The sequence below is a fragment of the Rhinatrema bivittatum genome, chromosome 11, assembly GCF_901001135.1.
Source record: "Rhinatrema bivittatum chromosome 11, aRhiBiv1.1, whole genome shotgun sequence".
Taxonomy (NCBI): domain Eukaryota; kingdom Metazoa; phylum Chordata; class Amphibia; order Gymnophiona; family Rhinatrematidae; genus Rhinatrema; species Rhinatrema bivittatum.
Genome location: NC_042625.1, coordinates 604,551 through 629,324, shown reverse-complemented (window position 1 = coordinate 629,324; position 24,774 = coordinate 604,551). Strand labels below are relative to the sequence as shown.

Below are 24,774 nucleotides of genomic sequence, written 5' to 3'. Positions count from 1 at the left end.
TTCTGTTCAGCAGTTGTTTTGTAACATTTTTAGTATAATTTTACAATTATTTCTGTGTGGGGCTCTATAGCAGCTTGGCTTATTCTGTTTTCCCAATAGGAAATGTATTAGTGTTTAGGGCCTGGTTTAATAGTTGTATTTCTTAGATAGGGTTGTTACTGTTGAGTGTGTTCCATAATGCAGGTGTAACATTGTGCGGGTTAGTTTGTGTGCATTATTGCAAATCCTGAGAGTCTGTTAGGTGCTATATTTCTCTTTCCATTTCTCCAGGTTCACACTGCATGCAGAGTGGCTTTTTTGGTTTTCCATTCCAGTTTCTGTCTCCATATTTATAATTTGTGGTTTTTCTGTACTTGGTGAAGGGTGTGTGACCGATGTGAGGTATTTAACTAGCATGTAGGCATTTGTTTCAATCTTATTTGTTGTGTTTTCTCAATAGGCTATGCATTAGTTGTAAATTACTGTCTTTTCATAAGGAAGGCTATTTTGCCTGGTAGTAAAAGGAGTTTGTTTTGCTTTTACTGGGATGTCATCAGAACCAGCATATCTTTTATGTATGGCAAAGTTGTACAGGGTAATGCCTTAGATCTGCTCTGTACTCATTGCTGGGTTTGAGGGGATTCCTGTGGATGCAGAGTGCATGTTTACATTTAGCCCCACGATGGTCACATGTTCAGTGTCACGCATGTGAGAGCCATCTGTCAGGTGTGTCCCGGCAAAAAAAGGTTGAGAACCACTGACCTAGAGGATACCAATGAGTTTCGCATGTCTGACCATCTTTGTGCTGTGGAGCGGTCCTAAACGAGGACAGCAGGCTTCCAAAACTACTATAGCTTGTTGGCTAAAAGAGGCTATTAGTTCGGCCCATCTCCTTTGGGGTAGATCCCTTCCTACGGGTCTGCGTGCCCACTCTACTCATTCGCAAGCGGCGTCTTGGGCAGAGTGTCAGATGGTATCACCGCAGGAGATTTGCAGGGCGGCTACATGGAAATCCTTGCATACTTTTTGCAAGACATTAGAGACTGGATGTTCAGGTTCCAGTTGCGGGAGGATTTGGAGAGGGAGTGCTTTGAGCGGGCCTCTCCAGATCCCATCCCAATTAAGGAAGCTTTGGTATATCCCAGGAGTCTGGACTGATCTGGGTACATACAGGGAAAGGAAAATTAGTTTCTTACCTGATAATTTTCGTTCCTGTAGTACCACGGATCAGTCCAGAACCCCGCCCATCTCAGACATGAGAGAAAGGGAGAGTCCACTCAGTTCTTATATATTATCTTATTTCAGATTGGCAGAGTTCTGAATTTTGTCCTCAAGTGCTTCTCAAGTTTCAGGTCCCGGGAGGGTTCAGTGGACCGGTTTATTTCTTTTATTATATATAGTTATGATGGTTTTGGGAGTTCCATTCTGCTTTGACATTGAGTAATACTGCCGGACTGTAGGTGGCACCAGCCTATTTATAGGCCGAGTTTGTTTGATAACTGCTCTGTCTCCATCTGCTAGAGGGGGGGCAAAACCCAGGAGTCTGGACTGATCCGTGGTACTACAGGAATGAAAATTATCAGGTAAGAACCAATTTTCATTTGATCTGCCAAAAACCTTATGAAAATTGCCCCAAGTATGACACACAATGGCATTGATCAAACTTGTCAATTAAAATCTGGCAGACTGTCAGTGAAAAGAAAAAAAAATTGTATGAGTTGACAACCCTGAGTGCAAGTAAGCTATGTGATATACTGGGAGATTTTTTTTAATTAAATCAAGTTTTCAAGTTTCAATTATTGAGTTATTCAAGAAAAGGTTCCATGAACTTTCATAGCACTATACTACCTTTTATGGTTCATACATAATTGTATACCGCTCATCATCTCCACTTCCTATTAACATGTTATACTGGGTCAGACTGACGGTCCATCAGGCCCAGCATACTGTCTCCAACAGTGGCCAATCCACGCCATAAGAACCTGGCAGGTTCCCAAAAACTAAGTCTATCCCATGTTACTGTTGCTAGTTATAGCAGTGGCTATTTTCTAAGTCAACTTAATAGCAGGTAATGGACTTCTTCTCCTCCAAGAACTTATCCAATCCTTTTTTTAAACTCAGCTACACTAACTGCATTAACCACATCCCCTGGCAACAAATTCCAGAGTTTAATTGTGCGTTGAGTGAAAAAGAACTTTCTCTGATTAGTTTTAAATGTGCCACCTGTCGGACAGATGCCCTGTTTCAGAATATACTACTTGGATCCTGACTGCATTGGGGAACCATGGGTGCATTTATAATGAAATGAGGGGGAGAGCAGGGTATTAGGTGAAGAGATGGAGAGGGAAGGAAGCCAGGCATGAATCAGATGTCATATTTTTATGTGTTTTGCTGGTTAAACAGCTGCCTCTGTGTCTGTATGGCTTAGCTGAGTGGATGCTCTGCATGGAAATGCTGTTGCACTAATTTGATTTCCTTCTCTTTCTTTCTCTGAACTTTTGCCTGTCTGTCTTCTCTCCTGGCTTATGTCTGTCTGTCTCTGTGGCTGGCTGGCTACTGCATCTGCCTGCTTTGCAGATGGGAGATGATTCAGAAGGGGTAGGGTTCCTCCCTTTTCTTAAACTTTCTGGAAGATGCCAATTTCCCTGTACATACCCGGATCAGTCCAGACCATGGGTTATGTCCCCCTTCCAGTAGATGGAGTCAGAGCAAAAACTGTAAGGACAGCCCCTAATAGGTTGGAGCACCCTCTGCGTCCCTTCGGTATTACTCTGACTCCAGCAAATGAACATGGCACCTGCGGTTCCCCAGTAGTTTTGAACAGAGAATATTTCTGTCTTCTGTCACTTTATTATCTAATTTACTTATTTCTTTGGTATGGATCAACTTTAAAAAAAAAAAAAAGTTTTTGTTAAGGCTTGCAGACAGAACTTTGTCAGGGACTGTTTCTCTTCTGCTTCTCTGTCTGCTTGTTTGGGGTAAGTCCTCTGTCATTTTTAATTTCAGGTTTATTTTCATACTTACCGTCCTTTGGCTGTCTGGGTGCACGTTGGTGGTCCAACCTCTCCCCCTTCAGCAGCAGCAAGCTGCCCCGAGACGCCATTTCCTCAGGGCAGCAGGGTCAGAGAGGCGCCATTCCTCTGACAAGCAGGTTTTACCTGCCTCTCTGCTGCTGACAGTTTTCGGGAGACTTTCTCTCTGCCATGCCACGCTTGTCCCGATGCTCGGCCTGTGGAGAGCCCGGGTTGCGGCTCTCCAGGGAGGGCCTATGCACGAGGTGCCTCCACAGCGGGGAGGTATTCTAGAGGCCAGCGGGACGCCCAAGTTCGCGCACTCAAGGACGCCCGCCTTCAGGAGGGCAGGCCCCATTTCCTTCCGAAGCGGGAACAGTGGCCATTTTTGTTTTCGCAGCTTCCAGCTCCTGTACCTCCCGATGCCGATTTGGACCCCGGAGTTTCGCCGCCTCCGCCGATCCTGACTCCGGCGACACCCCCCCACCCCGATACGGGTCTCTTTTCAGGGCAGCTGGACACCGTTCCTACTCCTGCCCCTCCCCCGGGTCCTTTTTTGACGGATTTTGTTCTGCTGCTGCTTCACAGTGCTTATTTAGCATGGCTTGGACAGCAGCAGGACCCAGCTCCAGCTCCCCCTCCCTCTAAGGTCAGCAGGATTGAGGGGTCTGGGGATTTTTACACCCACCCCCTGGGAGTAGGACCCCCTCTGGGCTCAGGATTCGATGTCCCACAAGGGTCCACTGGAGCCGGGGTCCCTCCAATTTCAGGAGTTCCACAGGGGTCATCTAGGGTCCGGGTACTTTCCCATCCCTCCAATCCAGACCCCCCCCCTCCTCCTCAGGATCTGTTTCAGGACCCGGACCTGGATGACCCAGCTCCATGACCCCAAACGGAAGGAGACAATCCCCGGGTCTTGAGGCTCTTCTAGAGCGATGAGCTCGATCCACTTATCCCCCACTTATGAACTGGATATCAAGTCCCCACATGAATCCGTGGGGGCCAACACGACAGGGAGGAAGGGGGATCTGGTTTTGGTGGGCCTCCGCCCACCAGCGAAGACTTTTCCTTTTTACCCTATGCTCCTCCAGTTGTTAAGAGAATGGGATGCTCCTGACGCCTACCTCAAGGCTGGTAGAGCGATGGACAAGTTGTATCCGCTTCCTGAAGATTCTCTGGATTTTCTAAAGGTTCCAAAAGTTGATGCCTCAGTATCCGCGGTTCTCACAGGACAAGCAGGATGGTTGTCCTCACAAATGGGTGACATAGAGGATGGAGCCCGACCACGGAAAACTTGTGTCATAGTTTCAGGAACTTTGACTGGCCCCTACTGGGCATGCCCAGCACGGCACCAACCCTGCAGCCAACAGGGGTCTCCCTTCAGTCTTCTTTTTTCCGCGCAGCAGTAAGCCACGCGGTTAAGGAGCTCTTACCACATTCCTGACAGGAATTTCTTCAACTAATTTCTTGAAGACAAATTTGCCCCTCAGGGGTCTCCCCTCTTCAAATTTTGCTCCGCGGTACTTCGGTAAGTTTTTGCTGTTGTTTTGTTGATTACCATCGAGTTCGGCCCTCGAGGCCTGTTGGCAGTCGACCGTCCCGCGGCTAAATTTTTGGCCTATGGCCATGGCGTCGGGGTTCCGTCGGTGCCCGGACTGTACACGTACTATGTCCATCACAGACCCACATAGAGTCTGTGTTTTGTGTTTAGGGAGTGAGCATGATGTCCTGACTTGCACCAAATGTGCCCTAATGACACCAAAAGGTCGCAAAGCCAGAATGGAGAAAATGGGACTCCTTTTCCATGCTCACACTCCGACGCCATAGATTGCATCAACGTCATCGGAACCGGCACCGTCGAAGTCTCACCATCGTCGACAGCCTCCCGGTGACCGCCTGTCATCGATGTCTCCGCGGCCATCGACTCCCGTCCCTTCCCCCGAAGATCGAGGGGATCGGAGAGAAAAACATCGCCATCGACGTCACAAGTCTCGGACCGTCGAGGAATCGAAGTCATCGACCTCAGTACCGTCTGAGCCTCCTCCGAAGAAGTCTCGACCAGAAGTGGCACCGTCCACTCCTGTCTCGCAGACACCGAGGCAACCCTAACCCCTTCGGGGTTTGGGAGCCGCGACTCCACCAGTGACGGTGGTCCCTCCGGCTCAGCCTCAGCCTCCCTCTCCCGTGGAGCCGGGTATTGTTACCCCAGGTCTCCGGGTAGAACTGGACCGGCTGGTCCAGGAGGCCATCGACAAAGCGATGCAACGGTTCCAGATTCCTCCGGCACCGAGAGTGGAACCGATCACCGACCCGATTCCAGCAGCACAGGCACCGCTGCTTGCCCGGATGGAAGCGCTTATGACTGCCCTTCCTCCGGTGATACCCGGGTCTCCGACAGCTATCTCATTGGGTGGAGAAACACCGTACCGAATTCCCCCTTCGGGGGTAGTACCATCGATACCATGTCGTCCCTCGCCACCGATACATTCCACGGGGGTGATAAGCACATCAGCTCCATCGAATTTCGATGACGGCACCCATACCTTCGATGCCGACACAGATTCCTTCGATGCCGGCACCGGCACCGAGGACATTCTCGATGCCCCCGGCAATTCCTTCGAGTTTCTCGGAGCCTCAACCGGGGCCTTCAGTTATCCAACCCCCTCATGGTCCTACAGGTCAGCAACCTGATCCTTATGACACCTGGGGTGATGATACCTCCACAGACACCAATGATTTGCCTTCACCACCCTCTCCTGCGGGAAGTAGAAAGCGTTCTCCTCCTGAGGACCTCTCTTTCATAAATTTCGTGAAGGAAATGTCGGAGTTGGTCCCTTTTCAGCTTCAATCGGAGCAAGATGACAGGCACCAGATGATGGAGTTGCTCCAATTCTTGGATGCCCCTAAAGTCATCACTTCTATTCCAATTCATCAGGTTTTTCTGGACCTTCTAAAAAAGAATTGGGAATCTCCTGGATCTGTTGCTCCAGTAAACAGAAAAGCTGACTCTACCTATCTTGTACAGTCAGCACCTGGCTTTCAGAAACCTCAGCTAGACCACCACTCTGTTGTGGTAGAATCAGCTCAAAAGAAAGCTAAAAGAATAAAGCCACATTCTTCCATACCTCCTACTAAGGAAAATAAATTCCTAGATAGTATAGGTAGGAAAGTATACCAAGGAGCCATGCTAATTTCCAGGATAGCCTCTTATCAGCTATATATGACCCAATACAATAGGGTCATTCTTAAACAGATACAGGAATACTCAGATGCCTTACCAGAGCAGTTCCAACCACAACTTCAATCCCTACTAAATAAAGGGTTCGAAGCTGGGAAGCATGAGATAAGAACAGCTTATGACATCTTTGATGCTTCCACCAGACTTTCTGCTACGGCCATCTCTGCAAGACACTGGGCTTGGCTTAAGTCATCTGACCTTCGTCCGGAGGTTCAGGACAGGCTCTCTGACCTGCCCTGTCTAGGGGATAATTTGTTTGGTGAGCAAATTCAGCAAATCGTTGCTGAATTGAAGGATCATCATGAGACACTTAAACAGCTCTCATCCATTCCTTCTGACTTACCTTCTAAACAGCCGTTCAAGAAGGACCCAAAAAAGTCCTTCTTCCGTCCACAGAAGTATTATCCCCCACAAACCAAGTCTAGGTCTGCGAGGCCTTACCATAAATCTCAGCCTCGCCAGTCTCAAACAAAAGCCCGCAGCAGCTCCACAACCTGGCCCTGCATCGGGTTTTTGACTTTCAATTAGAGAGCAGTTGTCAAATCCCTCTTCCAACCATACCAGTAGGAGGTCGGTTAAGCCACTTTCTAGAAAAATGGCATCATATCACCACAGATCAATGGGTGATAGCGATAATTGCACACGGTTACCACCTCAACTTCCTGACTCTCCCTTCGGACTCCCTGCCCATGCAGGCATGGGGACTCACCGATCACTCTCTTCTTCTCGAGCAGGAAGTTTCCCTTCTCCTCCAGTCAAACGCTATAGAACCCGTTCCTCCCTCACAACAAGGACTAGGGTTCTACTCCAGGTACTTTCTGATCCCAAAAAAGTCAGGAGGACTTCGACCAATCCTGGACCTACGGGCCCTCAACAAGTACCTTCACAGAGAGAAGTTCAAGATGGTAACCCTGGGCTCGCTTCTCCCTCTGCTGCAAAGAGGGGACTGGCTCTGCTCTCTATACCTAAAAGACGCCTATACTCACATTACGATAACTCAACCTCATCGCAAATACCTCCGTTTTTTAGTAGGCCGAAATCGCTATCAATACCGAGTGCTTCCTTTCGGCCTGGCATCCGCACCACGAGTTTTCACCAAATGCCTCGTGGTAGTTGCAGCATTTCTCAGGAAGGAAGGTGTCCACGTCTACCCCTATCTGGACGATTGGTTAATCAGGGCCCCAACCCAGCAAATCGCTCGGTCCTCCCTGACCCTGACAATTCAAACTCTACTTTCTCTAGGGTCTCTTGTCAATTACGAGAAATCCTACTTAATCCCATCTCTGACCTTATCCTTCATTGGGGCAGACTTGGACACCTTACAGGCAAAAGCCTTCCTTCCTCTTCAACGAGTCCAAATCCATGTGTCTCTAGCTTGCCAGTTGCAGTCTCAACGCACAGCAACAGCTCGACAATTCCTCATTCTGCTGGGACACATGGCCTCCTCAGTTTATGTGACTCCCATGGCCTGCCTGGCCATGAGAGTCATGCAATGGACTCTGAGATCACAATGGATCCAAGCTGTTCAGCCTCTGTCCTCCATTGTTCACATCACCGATGCACTCCGTCTGTCTCTTGTCTGGTGGAAAACTCAATCCAACCTCCTACAGGGCTTGCCTTTTCACCTACCAGATCCTCAAATAATTCTCACAACCGACGTGTCCAACGTCTGTTGGGGAGCCCATGTAAACAATTTACCAAACCCAAGGATTCTGGTCTCCAGAGGAAGCCAAACACCAGATCAACTTCCTAGAACTTCGAGCAATACGACATGCTCTCAGGACTTTTCAAGATTGCCTATCGAACCACGTAATCTTGATTCAGACGGACAACCAGGTGGCCATGTGGTACATAAGCAGGGGGGCATAGGTTCCTTTCTTTTGTGTCAGGAAGCTGCGCAGATTTGGGCAGAAGCCCTCTCCCGCTCCATGTACCTCAGAGCCACCTACTTGCCGGGAGTGAACAATATTTTGGCAGACAAACTGAGCCGTGTCTTTCACCCACACGAGTGGTCCCTCAATCCCTTGGTAGCGACCACTCTTTTTCAGCAATGGAGTTATCCCCACATAGACCTCTTTGCGTCCCCTAAGAACCACAAAGTGGACAATTACTGCTCTCTCATTCGGAGCCAGCACTCTCGGCCCAGGGATGCATTCTCCCTCACGTGGTCAACCGGTCTGCTTTATGCAGTCCCTCCACTTCCTCTTCTGTCGAAGACTCTCATGAAGCTACGTCAGGACAGGGGAACCATGATCCTGATAGCACCGCACTGGCCACGCCAAGTGTGGTTTCCCATACTCCAGGGTCTCTCCATCCGCAGGCACATTCCTCTGGGACAGGACCCGCATCTGGTCACTCAAAACGACGGATGCCTCCTCCATCCCAACCTCCAAGCCTTGTCCCTGACGGCATGGATGTTGAAAGGTTAGTCCTTCAACCATTTAACCTTTCGGATTCAATTTCTCGTGTCCTGATCGCTTCACGAAAGCCTTCCACAAGAAAATCTTATTCCTACAAATGGAAAAGGTATACATCATGGTGCACTTCTCAGTCCCTTGATCCCCCTTTCCTGTCCAATTTCCAAATTCTTGGACTATCTCTGGCATTTATCAGAATCAGGTCTAAAGACCTCTTCCATTAGAATGCATGTCAGTGCGGTAGCCGCCTTCCATAAAGGTATCGGGGGTATCCCTATTTCAGTACAACCCCTTGTAACACGTTTCTTAAAGGATTGCTCCATTTGAAGCCACCTTTACGTCCTCCGGCCCCATCTTGGGACCTTAATCTGGTTCTTGGTCGCCTTATGAAACCACCTTTCGAACCTCTTCACTCCTGTGACCTAAAATATCTCACATGGAAAGTGTTATTCCTTTTGGCTATCACTTCAGCTCGCAGGGTTAGTGAACTACAGGCCCTAGTTACCTATCCGCCTTACACTAAACTCCTGCAGGACCGGGCGGTACTCCGCACTCACCCTAAATTCTTACCTAAGGTAGTTTCGGAGTTTCATATTAATCAATCCATCATACTACCTATCTTCTTTCCCAGGCCCCACTCCAACTCCGGGGAACAGACTCTGCATACCCTTGACTGTAAACGGGCTCTAGCATTTTATCTAGACCGTACAGTTGCCCACAGGAAGAGCATTCAATTATTCGTCTCTTTCCATCCTAACAAGTTAGGGCAACCTGTGGGTAAGCAGGCTCTTTCCTCCTGGTTGGCGGACTGCATCTTCTTTTGCTATCAGCAAGCTGGCATTCCTTTCCAAGACCGTGTTAAAGCACACTCTGTGAGGGCCATGGCGACTTCAGTAGCACACCTTCGATCGGTGCCGCTTCCTGACATCTGCAAGGCTGCAACCTGGAGTTCCCTCCATACCTTTGCAGCCCATTATTGCTTGGACAAAGCCGGAAGACAGGATTCCATCTTCGGCCAATCTGTCTTGCGTAACCTTTTTCCAACATGATGTACCAACACCCTTCGACTTTCCCGGTAGGGTGCGGATGCCCTCTACCAAATTACACCCCAGTTGTTGTGCCTGTTGCACGCCGTGGGGTACATTTGGTGCAAGTCAGGACATCCTCAGCTCGGTACTCACCCATTTGTGAGGACAACCATCCTGCTTGTCCTGTGAGAAAGCAAATGTTGCTTACCTGATGTAACAGGTGTTCTCACAGGACAGCAGGATGTTAGTCCTCATGAAACCCGCCCACCACCCCGCGGTGTTGGGTTCGTTTTTTCTTATGTTATTTTTCGGCACTGCCTGTAGCTTTGAAACAAGACTGAAGGGAGACCCCTGCTGGCTGCAGGGTTGGTGCCGTGCTGGGCATGCCCAGTAGGGGCCAGTCAAAGTTCCTGAAACTTTGACAGACGTTTTCCGTGGTCGGGCTCCATCCTCAATGTCACCCATTTGTGAGGACTAACATCCTGCTGTCCTGTGAGAACACCTGTTACATCAGGTAAGCAACATTTGCTTTACGAAGAGGACAACTATTCCGGTCACAGGGGGTACAGCTTTGAGAGATATTCAGGATCGTAAGCTCAAGGTTTACTTGAAGAGAATCTTTGAAGTTTCTGCCTTGGGGGTCAGAGCGGCTGTTTGTAGTTCCCTCATGCAACGAGTGAGTCTTCGCTGGATGCAACAAGTACTCAGTGCACAGGAGTTATCTCCAGAAGAGGCACAGCAAGTGGACTACCTGGAGGCTGTTATCGCTTATGGTGCGGATGCTCTTATGATCTACTCCACGTTCTAGCCAGGTCCATGTTCTCTGCTGTTTCTGCTCGACGTCTGCTTTGGCTCTGTAACTGGTCAGCAGATTCTTCTTCCAAAGCCCGGCTAGGCTCCCTGCCTTTTAAAGGAAAGTTTCTTTTTGGAGAGGAACTGGACCAGCTCATCCAGTCACTTGGTGAGAACAAGGTTCATAAATTGCCCGAAGATCATCCTCGTGGTTCCAGGACCTTCAATACAACTCGCTCTCATTTCCGGGGTCAGCGTCGCTTCTGGCAGACAAGACCGGTCTCACAAAGGCCGGCTTCCTCCCGCTCGCAGTCCTGGTCTCATTCCTTTCGAGGCCGACGAACCACTAGGGATAATCCCCCCCCCCCCAAGGGACTTCCAAGTCCTCTCAATGAAGTATTGCTGACCCACTCTTCCACCCCCAAAATAGGGGGACGGCTGTCTCTCTTCTACAAGGAGTGGGTCAAGATCACCTCGGACCAGTGGGTCCTGGATATTCTAAAACACGACTACGAGTTAGAATTTGCTCAGCCCCTAAGAGACAGGTTTATCTTTTCCCCCTGCGGACCGATCACGAAGCAAATGATTCTTATTCTCTTATTCTTATTCTTATTCTATCTATTCTTATTCTCCTTCATTCCCCAGTTCAATGACCTTGTTATATTGTAACTTTTTTGCTTCTTCTGCACCAGTTAAATGAACAAAGTTTTCACTCCCCTGTTATCTGTAAACTGGTATGATATGATTGTATCATGAATGCCGGTATAGAAAAGCCTTAAATAAATAAAATAAATAAAATGATAGTGCTTCAAACAATCGATCGTCTCCACAACTTAGGGGCCATCATCCCTGTCCCTCTGGCGGAACAAGGACTAGGTCATTATTCCATTTACTTCGTGGTCCCCAAGAAGGAAGGTTCTTTCCGTCCAATCCTCGATCTCAAGATGGTCAACAGGTCTCTCAAGATTCCACATTTCAGGATGGAAACCTTGCGTTCAGTGATTTCAGCCGTACACCAAGGAGAGTTCCTGGCTTCTCTGGACCTCACGGAGGCCTACCTGCACATCCCTATCCTACCGGTGCACCAGCACTTCCTCCACTTCAAAATTCTCGGACTCCATTATCAATTTCAGGCGCTGCCCTTCGGGCTGGTGACTGCGCTGCAGACGTTCACCAAGGTGATGGTGGTTGTGGCAGCCACCCTGCGGAAGGAGGGGATTCTAGTGCACCCTTACTTAGACGACTGGCTCAGCGAAGTCCCGAGCCCTCTGCCAAAGAGCGGTCGACAGGGTGCTTTGCCTCCTCTGCTCCCTAGGATGGATCGTCAATCTCGCCAAGAGCAGTCTTGCTCCATCGCAGACGCTCAACTTCCTAGGGGCACACTTCAATACCAATCGAGGGAAGGTTTTTCTGCATCACGATCGGGCTCAAGCTCTCCTCCTTCAAGTACAACGCTTCAGGGCTCTCTTTCTTCCTATGGCCTGGGACTACCTCCAGGTGCTGGGATCCATGGCTTAGACTATAGATTTAGTGCCGTGGGCCTTTGCTCATATGCGTCCCTTACAGCGGGTGTTGCTTTCTCACTGGAAACCAGTGTCTCTGGATTTTCCGGCCACCCTCCCACTGTTGGACTCGACCAGGGACAGTCTGCTCTGATGGCTCAGTCTGGATCACCTGTTAAAGGGAGTGGACCTGAACATCCCACAGTGGGTGGTCATCACTACGGATGCCAGTCTCTCAGGCTGGGGAGCAGTGTGTGGCACGTGGTCGCCCAAATAGGCGACATGGCCTATCAATCGTCTGGAGACCAGAGCGGTTCATCTCGCGCTGAAGCGTTTCCTCTCTCTAGTCCAAGGAAGAGCGGTGAGAATCCTCTCCGACAACGCGATCACAGTAGCGTACGTCAACCGCCAAGGAGGCACGAGAAGCCATCATGTCTCCCTGGAGGCGGACATGTTGATGGCATGGGCAGAGCTCCATCTGTCCAGGCTAGCGGCATACCACGTAGCGGGAGTAGACAGTGTTCAAGTGGACTTCCTAAGCCGTCAGCGCCTGGACCAAGGGGAGTGGGAGCTCTCCGGAGCAGCGATTGAAATGCTCATCCAACAATGGGGTTTTCCCCACCTAGACCTTATGGCGACGTTCCAGAATGCAAAAGCCCCACGCTTCTTCAGTTGCAGGAGAGAACACAGCACAGAAGGAATGGATGCCCTGGTTTTTCCCTGGCCACAAAACATGCTCCTCTTTGTTCTCACCATGGTCTCTGGTAGGGAAGGTACTTCGGAGGATAGAACTCCACCATGGTCCGGTAATCCTTGTGGCACCGGAGTGGCCTTGACGATCTTGGTTCGCAGACTCAGTCAATCTGACAGTGGACGGACCTCTTCAACTGGGCCATCTGCCGAACTTGCTACGGCAGGGACCAGTATTTTTCGACCGGGCAGATCACTTCTGTCTTGCGGCCTGGCTTTTGAACGGCGCAGATTGAGAAGACGCAGTTACCCGGAGGCGATTATTTCCACCCTCCTGCGGTCAAGGAAAACCTCTACATCCATTGCGTATGTCCGGGTCTGGAAAGTGTTTGAAGCGTGGTGTACTTCTATGCATATGTCTCCCTGTCACGCTTCTATCACCCACATTCTCTCCTTCTTGCAGCGAGGGTTGGAGAAAGACCTGGCCTACAACTCGCTGAAGGTTCAGGTGGAGGCCCTTGGGGCCCTAGTACGTCCTCTTGATGGAGTTCTCCTTTCCTCCCATCCTGACATAATCCGATTTCTACGGGGTGTAAAATATGTCAAGCCTCCGCTTCACTACTTGTGTGTCCCTCTTGGAGTCTCAATGGAGTCAGCAACAGAGGTTACAAGGTCAAAATCCAGAACAAAGAATCTTTACGCCATGACTCATCCGTAGGAGTCCCACAAGGCTCCTCTCTATCCCCGACACTCTTTAACATCTACCTTCTACCACTTTGCCAACTCCTCACCAACCTCAACCTAAAACACTTTCTCTACGCAGACGATATCCTGATCCCCATCAAAGGCTCATACTCAAAAACCCTCGACTACTGGGAATCCTGCCACCAAGAAATCAAACGTCTCCTCAATAGCCTAAATCTAGTACTAAACTCCTCCAAGACCGAAATGCTACTCATATCTCCAGAGAACAGCAATCTCACCGCTTCTCATCCAACCAACCCACCAACCACTCAAGTGAGAGATTTAGGAGTGATAATTGACAACAGGCTGAACTTCAAAGCCTCTAACAGAACGACCAAAGACTGCTTCCACAAACTCCAAGTTTTAAAAAGGATAAGACCTCTCTTCCACGCCCAAGATTTCAGAACGATCCTCCAAGCAATTATTTTCTCAAAGTTAGATTACTGTAACGCTATCCTACTTGGTCTCCCTTCCTCCTACACCAAACCGCTCCAAATGGTACAAAACACAGCAGCCCGTTTAGTAACAAACACCAGGAAAAGAGACCATATTTCCCCAATTCTAAAAGACCTTCATTGGTTACCAATTCACTTCAGAATCATCTACAAATCCATCTCCTTGATATACAAAATCATTCATCAACACACCACAATTGATCTACAATTTCCTCTCCGCTTACACAACTCCACAAGACCTACCAGAGACGCTTACAGAGGATCCTTCCATGTACCCCCTACTAAAACCACTAGTCACATTACCTTAAGAGATCGAGCCCTCTCCACAGCTGGCCCACCGTTATGGAACTCTATCCCTCCCGATCTCAGACAGGCGCCTTGCCTCCTAACCTTTAGAAAAAGACTCAAGACTTGGCTGTTTATGCAAGCTTTCCTGGACTTAAATTAATGCATCTCGCCATCAACATATCCAACACAGCAGCTGTACCTCATCTCCTTGTATATAATTTAGTCTCTGCTAAACTATCTTTATTTCCTCTGATCCCAGTTCAGTAGTCCTTGTTAATTGTAACTGCTTTCTTCGACACGTTATTTCTGTTTTGATGTATTTATTGCGCCCCTGTTTATTTGTAAACCAGCATGATGTGATCGTTTCATGAATGCCGGTATATAAAAACCTTAAATAAATAAATTTGGTCCTCTGGATCCTTGGTGGGTCTCCGATTGAACCCCTTGCTAAGGCTTCTCTTAAGGATCTCACTCTCAAGACAGTCTTCCTGGTATCCCTTTGTTCAGCTCGTAGGATCTCCGAAATCCAAGCTCTCTCATGCCAGGAGCCTTATCTCCGCTTCACAGATTCAGGAGTTTCCTTATACACGGTACTCTCCTTCCTTCCCAAGATGGTCTCCGCCTTTCATTTGAATCAGTCGGTGGAACTGCCCTCTTTCACGGATGACAGTCCCAGGGAGCTTCGACGTCTCAATGTAAAGCGGTACTTATCCGATATTTGGAAGTAACAAATGATTTTCGCGTCACGGACCACCTTTTTGTTCTCTGGGGTGGTCCCATTAAGAGATGCAAGGCTTCCAAGACCACTATTGCCTGCTGGTTGAAGGAAGCGATCTCTGCTGCATACATCGGCGCTGGTCGTTCTCCTCCGGAAGGCATCAAAGCTCATTCCCTTCGCGCACAAGCCGCCTCCTGGGCTGAGAGCCGGCGGTCTCTCCACAAGAGATTTGCAGAGCGGCTACCTGGAAGTCGCTGCACACCTTTGTCAGACTCTATCGCTTGAATGTTCAGGCTCTGGGTTTCGGCTCGTTCGGAGCTCAAGTCATTCGAGCTGGGCTATCAGGGGCCCACCCTACGTAGGGAAGCTTTGGTACATCCCATGGTCTGGACTGATCTGGGTACGTACAGGGAAAAGAAAATTACTTCCTTATCTGCTAATTTTCGTTCCTGTAGTACCACGGATCAGTCCAGACGCCCTCCCTAAGTCTGTTCTGGGATAAAGTTTTGGATCAGCTCGACTACTTCTTTCTATGTCTGTCTGGCAGTTCTTCTTACAAGTTCTTTCTACAAGTACGTATGCAGAGCTCATTCTGCAAGTGTTTTCTAAAAGTTACGTGTTCACAGTTTTCAAATTTGTGTTGATCCATACAATATGCTTTTTCTGGCTTTGTTATTCATAATACTGAAGGGACGCAGAGGGCGCTCCAACCTATTAGGGGCTGTCCTTACAGTTTTTGCTCTGACTCCATCTGCTGGAAGGGGGATATAACCCATGGTCTGGACTGATCCGTGGTACTACAGAAACGAAAACTTGCAGGTAAGGAAATAATTTTCTTATAATTTCCCTTCCTCTTCTAAAAGAACTAGGAAAAGAAAGATGTAGAGTTTGGTCCTGGTAAAGTTGTAGAATAGGAAGCTGATGCTGTATTCCAGTGTAATTAGAAATATGAGTTGGTGAGTGACTGAGACATGTTGTGGCAGTGTGTGGGTGGGCACATGGCAGGATTGTGCGTTGGCTCAATATATCGTTTGTACATGGTTGCATAGATGCCAGCTTTGAGTGCTTGAACTAAATTCCTTCAGTGTGTCCAGGGTGGGGCAATTTGTGTTGAATTTAGCACCCCCAACCATTTTGAAGAGTTGGTTCCTCTGCATGGTAGGGTGTTGGGTTGTGTTAAGTGTGTGGGTCTGTGTGTGGCAGGGTGGTGGGTTGGCACTTATCAGGGTCATATTACCGTGTGTCTTGTTTGTGAGATGCATCCCAGATCATTTCCTTTTTGTCACCCAACTTGTGTAATGAGTCTTGGCCTTAACCACACAGCAGATGACATTGGGCCTTCTTTAGAAAGGATGTTTTCCTACTAAGTGTCTATGGAAAAATCTTTATTTAATAAAGAACTGAATCACAATATCTGAAAGTAGATGTGTAGAGCTTTGCCACAAAATGGTGCCCCACACCCTCACAGGGTTGTTGACTGTTAGCATTAACTTGCTGTTCAACATTTGAAAAACAGCCTGAGATCCTGGGGTAAAAGCTACTGGAGACTTATAGCAATATTCCCATTACCTGCACACCACAGTTCTTATGGAAACGTGTTATCAAATCCTAGCAGTTCCCTGTTGTTCCCAGTGAACCAGACTGTGCCAAGGGGAGCTCTGAGGCTCAGATGACATCAAATAGGGGTTACTGAGAGTAGGCGTGACCATCCTGCAGGATAGGGTGTGGGCGAGTCCAACTCTTCTCCTGTTTATATTGTGCTATTGTTCCTTTACAGCTTGGCAGTGACATAGGTGGAAGTCCAGCGGTGAGTAGAAACAGGGTCCTTAGTTCGGGGCCACTCCACACTCCATTTAATAGAGATACAAAATACATGCGTCTCTTTATGGCCCAGTTTATTTTCCTTTCTTTAGTTGTCCTGCCCCCCCCCAATCCATTTCTATTTGGTTTGTTTTTTTTTTTCCTTTTGCTCACATACTGTTTTAGACTCTTGTCAATGAAAAGGACTGTTTTTTATCACATCGATAATTTTTCTCTTCCATATGTTTTTGTCACTAGATTGGTGCAGGATTCACGGCTCCCACAGCGCTGCCTGCAAACCCAAGTGCACCCATGGGTGGTGGGCTGGGTGATCTCTTTGAATTGGCTGGCGGAGTGGGCCCCATATCTGGATCATATGTGGCCCCCAAATCTGTGAGTAGAATATTCCTTGTACATAGAATTTGTAGGAAATGAGGAGGTGAGGGGACAGGACATGACATCACAATAGACTGAATGAATATCGTTTTTGTCCAATGAACAAAATTTATTTTCCTTGGTGAGCATGTCTGCAGAGATTAGAAACAAAAAAATATATTGGTAGTAACAGTGTAATTATGAGCTAAAACAGGATATTATTTGACTATTTTAATTTATATAAGATCAGTCTGAAAAGTAAACATATATACTCAGATTTCTCTAGTCTCCAATAAAAAAGGATCTCTTGGGAAACCTGGAGCTGGTCATAAGAAAAACTAATATAATAGTAAATCCAAATAATAAAATCAAGCAAAGATGCTAGCTAGACATCATTAGTCTCAAACAGACAATTACTCAACTCATATTAGCTAATTCAGAATTGAATCTGTTCACCTCTGGCTGAACATAAAATGATGAGGGTGAACCGGAGATGTGGCAGACCACAGAAGTACGCTCATTAACTCCTTTTGTTTTGTCTGGCATTAAACCCATTGAATACTCTCATTAACTCTTTGGGTTCTGAAATTTTGTTTTAATCCTAGAGTGTTCAATCCCGTACCGAAGGTATCTCATTTACTATTTGTTAATGATTTGAAACTCTATGGATCTTGTGATACTCATTTAACAGAACAACTTCGTGTGGTGAAGAGTTTCTCAGATGATGACAGAATATTTGGCTTGGACAAATGTGCTAAAACAACTTTCCTTAAATGAAAATTAAGCAAAACTGAAAACACCTCCCTGTCTGAAGATTGCAAAATAAAGGAACCAGAGCAGGAAAATGGAAATAAATATTTCGGAGTAGAGGAAGGTGGAAAAATTCAGCATAAAGTATTGAGAGAAAAGATCAATAAAGAAATCTATAGAAGAGTGAAACTGATATGGAAGAGTGCCTTAACAGCACGAAGTAAGATACAAGCTATTAATCAGCTTGCAATCCCTGCATTATCATACAGTTTTGGAATAGTAGACTGGCTGCATAAATATCTTGAAGAATTGGATGTTAAAACAAGAAAGCTCCTCCACACCCATCAGGTAATTTATAAAAACCAGTGCATGCCAAGATTGTACATCCCTAGGGCTCAAGGTGTTACAGAGTCTTATTGAAATTGATTACAGCTATAGAGCTACATAATTAGGCCTTCAGGCATACTTGATGGCATCACTGGACCCAAATACTAAAACAGTGCAGAAGTATGAAAGCGAGCAACCATCCTCAATTTCTGTCCTAGCTAGGAGAATTGTTCCGGCAAATAGAGGGAATGACTGAAAATCAGTAAACAAACTCTTTAAAGAATCAGATCAGCAAACAAGGAAGGATAATTGGCTGAAACAGTGGGAAATACAGAGAGCTACTTCAGCAACCCCATGTGGATCAAGATTTGACACAGCAGTGGTTGAGGAGGTGAATCCAGACCTATGGATGAGAAATTAACTGCCGCAAAGGATAGTGGACTACATATTGGGTGCCACTGGTCTGATTATGAAGAATTTTCAAGTGCATCTTGATATCACCCTATGAACTCCAGAATGCTCTCTTTGGTACAATGCAAGTATTAAGAAGGGCATTAGCAGTAAATTTGAGAGATTGAGATCATCCCGAACATGCCATGAATTACGAATGAGGTTCATTCCTGTCAAGGTATACGCAAAACAAACCCAAATGGAGAGATTTCTCCCTGAGTTACTTGCTGCTCCTTGGTATGACACTAGAACTGATTTTTAGGGCTGTGCTTATCTGAACCCTCTTTCAAAGACTGTGTGCACAAGGGACAGGAGCCAGAATCACATCTAAGTTTCCTGAACACTAAACATGTAGCTCTAGCAATAGTTGGCAGTTAGAAGAAACAAAAGCAGTAAGATTCTTCATTTTCCTTCTGATTTGCATTGTGTTCCTTGCACAAGATAAGTGTTTGGAATGTAGGATTCTCCTTCAATCCTTAAGCATTTTGGAATTGGAGTAGAAGTCTGTGCAGGTACGTATAAAATATGTCTTCTGAACAGCAGCTTCTTTTAGACATTAAGGGGTAGATTTTATAATATACGCTCTTCGCCTAATGGCCCCTGTCCTGGCTGTCTCCCGACCCTCCCCACCCAGACTATGCCCCCGGCCCACTCATTTTTCAGGGCCTGGCACTTATGTGCGTATCGGCACTTATATGTGTGGTCGGGCCCTGCGCGCACTGCGCGCATTTTCAAAAGGGCCCGGCCACGCTCATAAGCACCGATTTTTTTTTTTTTTTTTTTTTTTAATGCTCACAGCCATTTTAAAATTCGGCTGTAAATTTGCATGGAATTGGGTGCTGTTCTGCACCCAAGTATTCAGCATCTAGCAAACTCAATTGTGATTAATGTTGTTGGAGAGGACTTGAGTGTCTAGTTTTATTTGCAATACTAAAATTTTCAAAAATTCTTGAACTCACACTGGTAGATGATTAGATTGAGATCTATTCTTTCATTTTTGAGACCCTGTGCTCTGAGTTTTATTACACAGGCTTTTATTATACCAGTTCATTTATATATACACACATACCCTTGATGAGGTATTCTGACTTTCCTTTTTGGGTTCATTGACATTTGGAAGTATGGTGGCTGTGGGTACTTTTGGTTAGTATGGTACGTATAAAATAGAAACAGTCCAAGTATGGACCATAGTCATGGTAAAAAAAAAAAAAAAAGCGCACAGCTATATTTAAATGAAATGTAGTGGTAAACTAGTAATTTATTCTTCTTCCAGTCACGCCAGGCCATTACCGATGGATTATGCAAGCCAACCAGCGGATGGAGACAGAAATCAAAGTCTCCCTTCATATACTTTTGTGCTGACAGCAGCCTGTCAGTAATCTCTGCCTCCAGCAGATGGTGGAAGGCTAACATAAGTTATGAGCTGGGACCTAGTGGGATAGGACAGATGACAGGCTCCTTAGATGACAGCTATGCTCCTGATCTCAGTTGAGAAGGACCCCGTCTGCATCTTGGGGGTTGAGTCTGGAGGCAGGGGAAGCTTTAATGATGATGTCTGAGTTCCCCTCCCTATGTTGAGCAGGCTTTTGTTAGTGGGGGAAGCTTCCAGAAGGGTAAGGGGTGAGTGCTCTTCTCTTCTTCAGAACTGCCCCCCACCCCGAGCGAGCCATGTCCCTCTGGCTGGGAAAAGCTCTGTCACATTAAAGAAACACTTGTTTGGACAGTGGTTAATAAAGTCTAAAAAAACCCAAAAAAACGTCGCTGTATCAAGCAGACAGTGGAGATTGGAGGACAGTGCAGGAAGTGTTCAGGAAGTCTGGCTGTGACAGCAACCCCTGTGTTTGGATACTCGGGGGTGGGGTGGGGGGAGGACTGCATGCTGTGAGGCTGAGGAAGCTCTGAAGGGAAGGCTGGCGATCAGTGTGAGCTGCATGGTGCTACCAAGATAGTACTGGCAGCACAGTGTAGGAGAAAGACCATGCTGTTTATTTAGAAAACATTTATCAACCGCAATTCTGATGGTCATGGCGATTTACAGATAAGAGAAAAACATAAAAAATAAATATTGTAATAGTGCCATTAAAAAAAAATAAACTATTGCAATAAAAATAAACTAAAATACAATATTCAACACTATACACATAAAACAAAATCTAATAATTAAATCATGCTAACCTAAAATAAATAAAACTTATTAACAAACATAAATGTTGGTCCTGCAGATGAGCTTTAGCTGCTAGTTTCTTGAATGGCCAGTTGAAATAACCAAGATTTTAGCATCTTTTTAAAAACTTTATCATCAGAACTTCAAAATAGGGTGTGGAGCAAGATGGTATGTGTGATGTAAGCGTTTGCTATGCTTACTTGTTTCTCTTCAGTTTGGTTTCCTTTGCTGATTATGCCTCCCAAGCATAAGGGGAAGGTAAAGGTCTTCCCTTCTGAACCTTCCAGGCCAGCAAATAACTGCATTCATGTCCCAGAACCCTGAGTTTGCAGGGTACATGTCCTTCATTGCGGAAGTTAGTGATGAAGAACAGACTTTGCCAGGAGGCAAGGTTTACCTCAGCCCCTGCAATCAATTGCCACAGCTGAGGGCTGGACGTGATCCATCAGCAGGGTCCAGTGGAGGATGATGTCAGTGTGACAGAAGGCTCGCAGTGCTTCAGCGTCCATGCAATTGCCAGCGTTTTCGGAGATGGTCAACGATCCGGGGAAAGTGGTGCTCTAGCCTCAGGAACTGTGTCTTCAGCAGTAGGAGTTGCTGGAGGTGGATCTGCTGGGTTACTTTACTTTCTTCTGTGACTGTTCTGGTAAGCCTTGAGCCCTCTTGTGAGACAAATGTTTCTCCCAGGACAAGCAGGATGGTAGTCCTCACAGATGGGTGACATCATCAGATGGAGCCCTGTCGCACACTGAGCATGCCCAGCATGCCATTAACCCTGTGGCCACACGGGGTCCCCCCTTCAGTCTCTCTTTTTTTCCGCACAGAAATTGCCTCGCGGGTTTAGGAGCTCTGAGAGATTTCTCGCACACTTTTCCTCACAGAAAATTCAGTTTCCCCTGTCACTGGGTTCCCCCATTGCGCACCGAACTCCTCCATCGTCGGTAAGTTAGTACCGCGTATTTGCATTCAGTTCCCGGCGGTGTACATTTCGGTGCCTGACGGCCACAGACTGCACGCTGCCCATCTTTTTTAATATGGCGACCGGTTTCAGCAAGGGCCCCGACTGTCCGAGGACTATGTCCATAACAGACCCGCAGAAAGTTTGTGTATTATGTCTCGGGGCTTCCCACGGCGTCCGGTGTCTAAGTTGCGCGCAGATGACCTCCAAAGGCCACCGCGCCAGACTAGAGAAGATGGAGCACTTGTATGGCTTCAAGCGCTCGTCTCCATCGACCCCAGGCCGCACCGAGTCGAGGGGACCCATCTTCTTCAGACCCCTCTCCATCGATGCCTCACCACAAGGACAAAGGAGCGGGTGACCGTCTGTCACCGATGTCGACCCATTCCAAAATCTCTGCATCATCATCCTTGGCGCCGGGGAAGGAATGGGGCTGAGCACTGAGAGAAACATTGCCATCGACACCGGGAATCGCCGTCTGGTGCCACTGGAGTGGCATCGGCCTCCACTGAGACACCTCCGAAGAGGACCTGGGGAGAGGAGCCCCCATCCTCCTTTGGAACCGGGACCCCGAGGCTCTCCCCACCGATGCCGGGCACAGAGCCTCCACATACCCCTGTGGACGCTCCGGTGAAGCCAGCTTGTCTCCTGCCCCAGGCGCCGAGCCATCCACATCAGCCTTTCGGGAGGAATTGGACTGGATGGTCCAAGAGGCAGTGCTGAATGCTCTTCAGGGCTTCCAGTCGCCACTGGCACCGGCTCCCATGCCACTGCCGGAACCGATGCCTTTGATGCTGGCTCTGCCCCTTGAGCGCTTAGACGCCCTCATTGGTGCCTTGATATCGATACCCGCTCCATCGGGTACCTTGCCACTGAGCCAATCGCCGATCCCTACCCCGATCTTGATAACTGTATCTTCGGAGGAAGAGGATGCAGGCCCATCTCCTTCACAAGAACCACCGATGCCAGGACTATCAGGTCTCTCAGTCCATCGGCACCCATCATTGGCACTGGTGCCGGCGCCGCCAGCTTAGATACCGGTGCCGCCTATTTTGGTGCCTCCCGTCCATTGGCGCTGCCTTCCCGCCCTCTTGGGTTTGGGTTTCTTCCTCCTTCTGGAGGTCCGGTGGGAGAAGGAGAGCCTCCCTATGACCCATGGGATGATGCTTCGTCCGAATACTCCTCACAAGCTTCTGAGGAGCTTCTTTCTGAGCCTTCACCCACGGAGGAAACGCACTGCTCCCCTCCTGAAGACCTCTTCTTCGCTAGCTTCCTTAAGGAGATGTCGGAATCTATCCCATTTCAACTGGAAACGGAGGGGGACGCTAGGCACAAAATGTTGGAAGTCAGGAAGCCTTACCCGGGAGAGACGCGTTGCAAGAAGGACGAGAGGGACTATCAGCTCGTGAGCGATTAGACCCGCCTCCCAATCCCCGACATCATATTCATTGGATGAGCCGTGCTCTTTAAAGATCTGCACAGCCGCCGGCGTGTGGCCAGAGTTGCGCGCCAAAGGGGCACACCCCTGGGGAAAATTTTGCTGAAAGCATCTTTTTAGAATTTAATAAGGAAGAAAAGGAAAATAAAGCCTGCAACATCTACACCTGCCTCCAAAGAGATGAAAGGCCCGATGGACACCCATTTAGTTCATAGGGTGAGTCAATCTTCAAGTGAGATTGTACAAGATTCATCCTTCTCATCTGGGGTGAGTGAGAGTCCCGTCCAGGACCAGATAACCGATAAAGATCTTAGTAGAGTAGGGGTAAGTGGTTTAAATACCCCTACTGTTAAAGAACTGCCAGTTCCAACAGAAGATTAATGGAGTCAGTACTACTAGTTCGTGAAGGGGAAGGAGAAATTGGAATAGCTGAGCTTGAAAACATATCCCTGGCAGATATATGGAAGGCTGTTATGAAAATGGTTCTTCAGAGATTAAAGGAAAGGTGGACGACCACGGGAAAAGAATAGAGCAGTTGGAATCTGTAAATAAGGTATTGAATACCCAGATTACCTCCTTGCAAGCTAGTGGGACTGTTTTCATAAAAGACTATTTGATAATATACAAAAATCTGGAAATGTTGGAGAATAATATATGCAGAAAAAATTTAAGAATTTTAAATTTTCCATATACCAGATTGTTTTCAGCACAAGAATTGTTTAAGAAATGTTAGAGATACTGGGTATAAGTGATGATTTGCTTATATCAAATATCTATTACATATCTAGTTATAAAAGAGATATTAAGGCAATGGAGGGTGGAATGGATGAAATGATAGATAACAGTCCCAATTTGACATCCTTTTTAGAGGCTTCTGGGGATGACATGGCAACAAGAACCACCTTGATAGTGGCCTTTGGGTTAGAAATAGAAAAGAATCTTGTTTTACAGAAATATTTTAAAAATAAAAATTTCCTGGCGTGTAGCCAGATGGACTCAGAACGAATGGGATAGTATCCGCGTGCTAGCAGTTGGAGATGGATCTGACGACAGCACGGGGGTATATATATCCCCACAGGAAGCGTAGCAACTCAGTAATTTCCGTCTCCAAAGCAGTTTGGAGTGCCTGCACGCTAGTTGAGCGTGCTTTCCAAGACTACTTTTTTTTTTTTGTATATAAAATTTTATTGATCACATTAAATAGATAGCAAACCAAAAGAATACAATGAGACCAATACAGTTTTCATCAAACAGTCCCCAAGCCCCACTGTCCCCTTCCCTTCCCACCCCCGTCCCTTCTCCATAACATTCCAATAAAATCCAAATGGATCCCATATGAAAAGTCAACAAAATATAATAAAACATGAGCAAAAACTTGAACGGTCAGAGATATCCAGTCCACTAATAGGTAGATGTGAAGTATAATCGAGGTATAATCCCCCGTGGGAAGCCAGGTCATCTGGTATAATCCACTCCATGTGTACCTTAGGTAGTTTGGCTGTGAAGCCACTGGAGAAAGGGGTCCCATATCCGGTGAAATTTGGCAACCCTATCCCTGCGCAGCGCAGTGAGGTATTCCATACGATGACACAAATGCAGTCTATGAATCACCACCGACAGAGAAGGTAAGTCCGGTTTTTTCCAGGCTTT

At 47.3% G+C, this 24,774-nt stretch overlaps 1 protein-coding gene across 4 annotated transcripts in view; it reads left to right on the top strand.

Annotated features, from left to right (window-relative positions):
- AP1B1 (adaptor related protein complex 1 subunit beta 1) overlaps positions 1 to 24,774 on the top strand; it is a 392,478-nt gene that overhangs the window by 157,329 nt on the left and 210,375 nt on the right. For all 4 annotated transcript variants that reach the window (XM_029571861.1, XM_029571859.1, XM_029571858.1 and 1 more), the window contains 2 exons: positions 16,640 to 16,669; positions 16,921 to 17,055. In XM_029571861.1, coding sequence (XP_029427721.1) covers positions 16,640 to 16,669; positions 16,921 to 17,055 — 165 coding nt within the window. The remainder of the gene's footprint in view (positions 1 to 16,639; positions 16,670 to 16,920; positions 17,056 to 24,774) is intronic.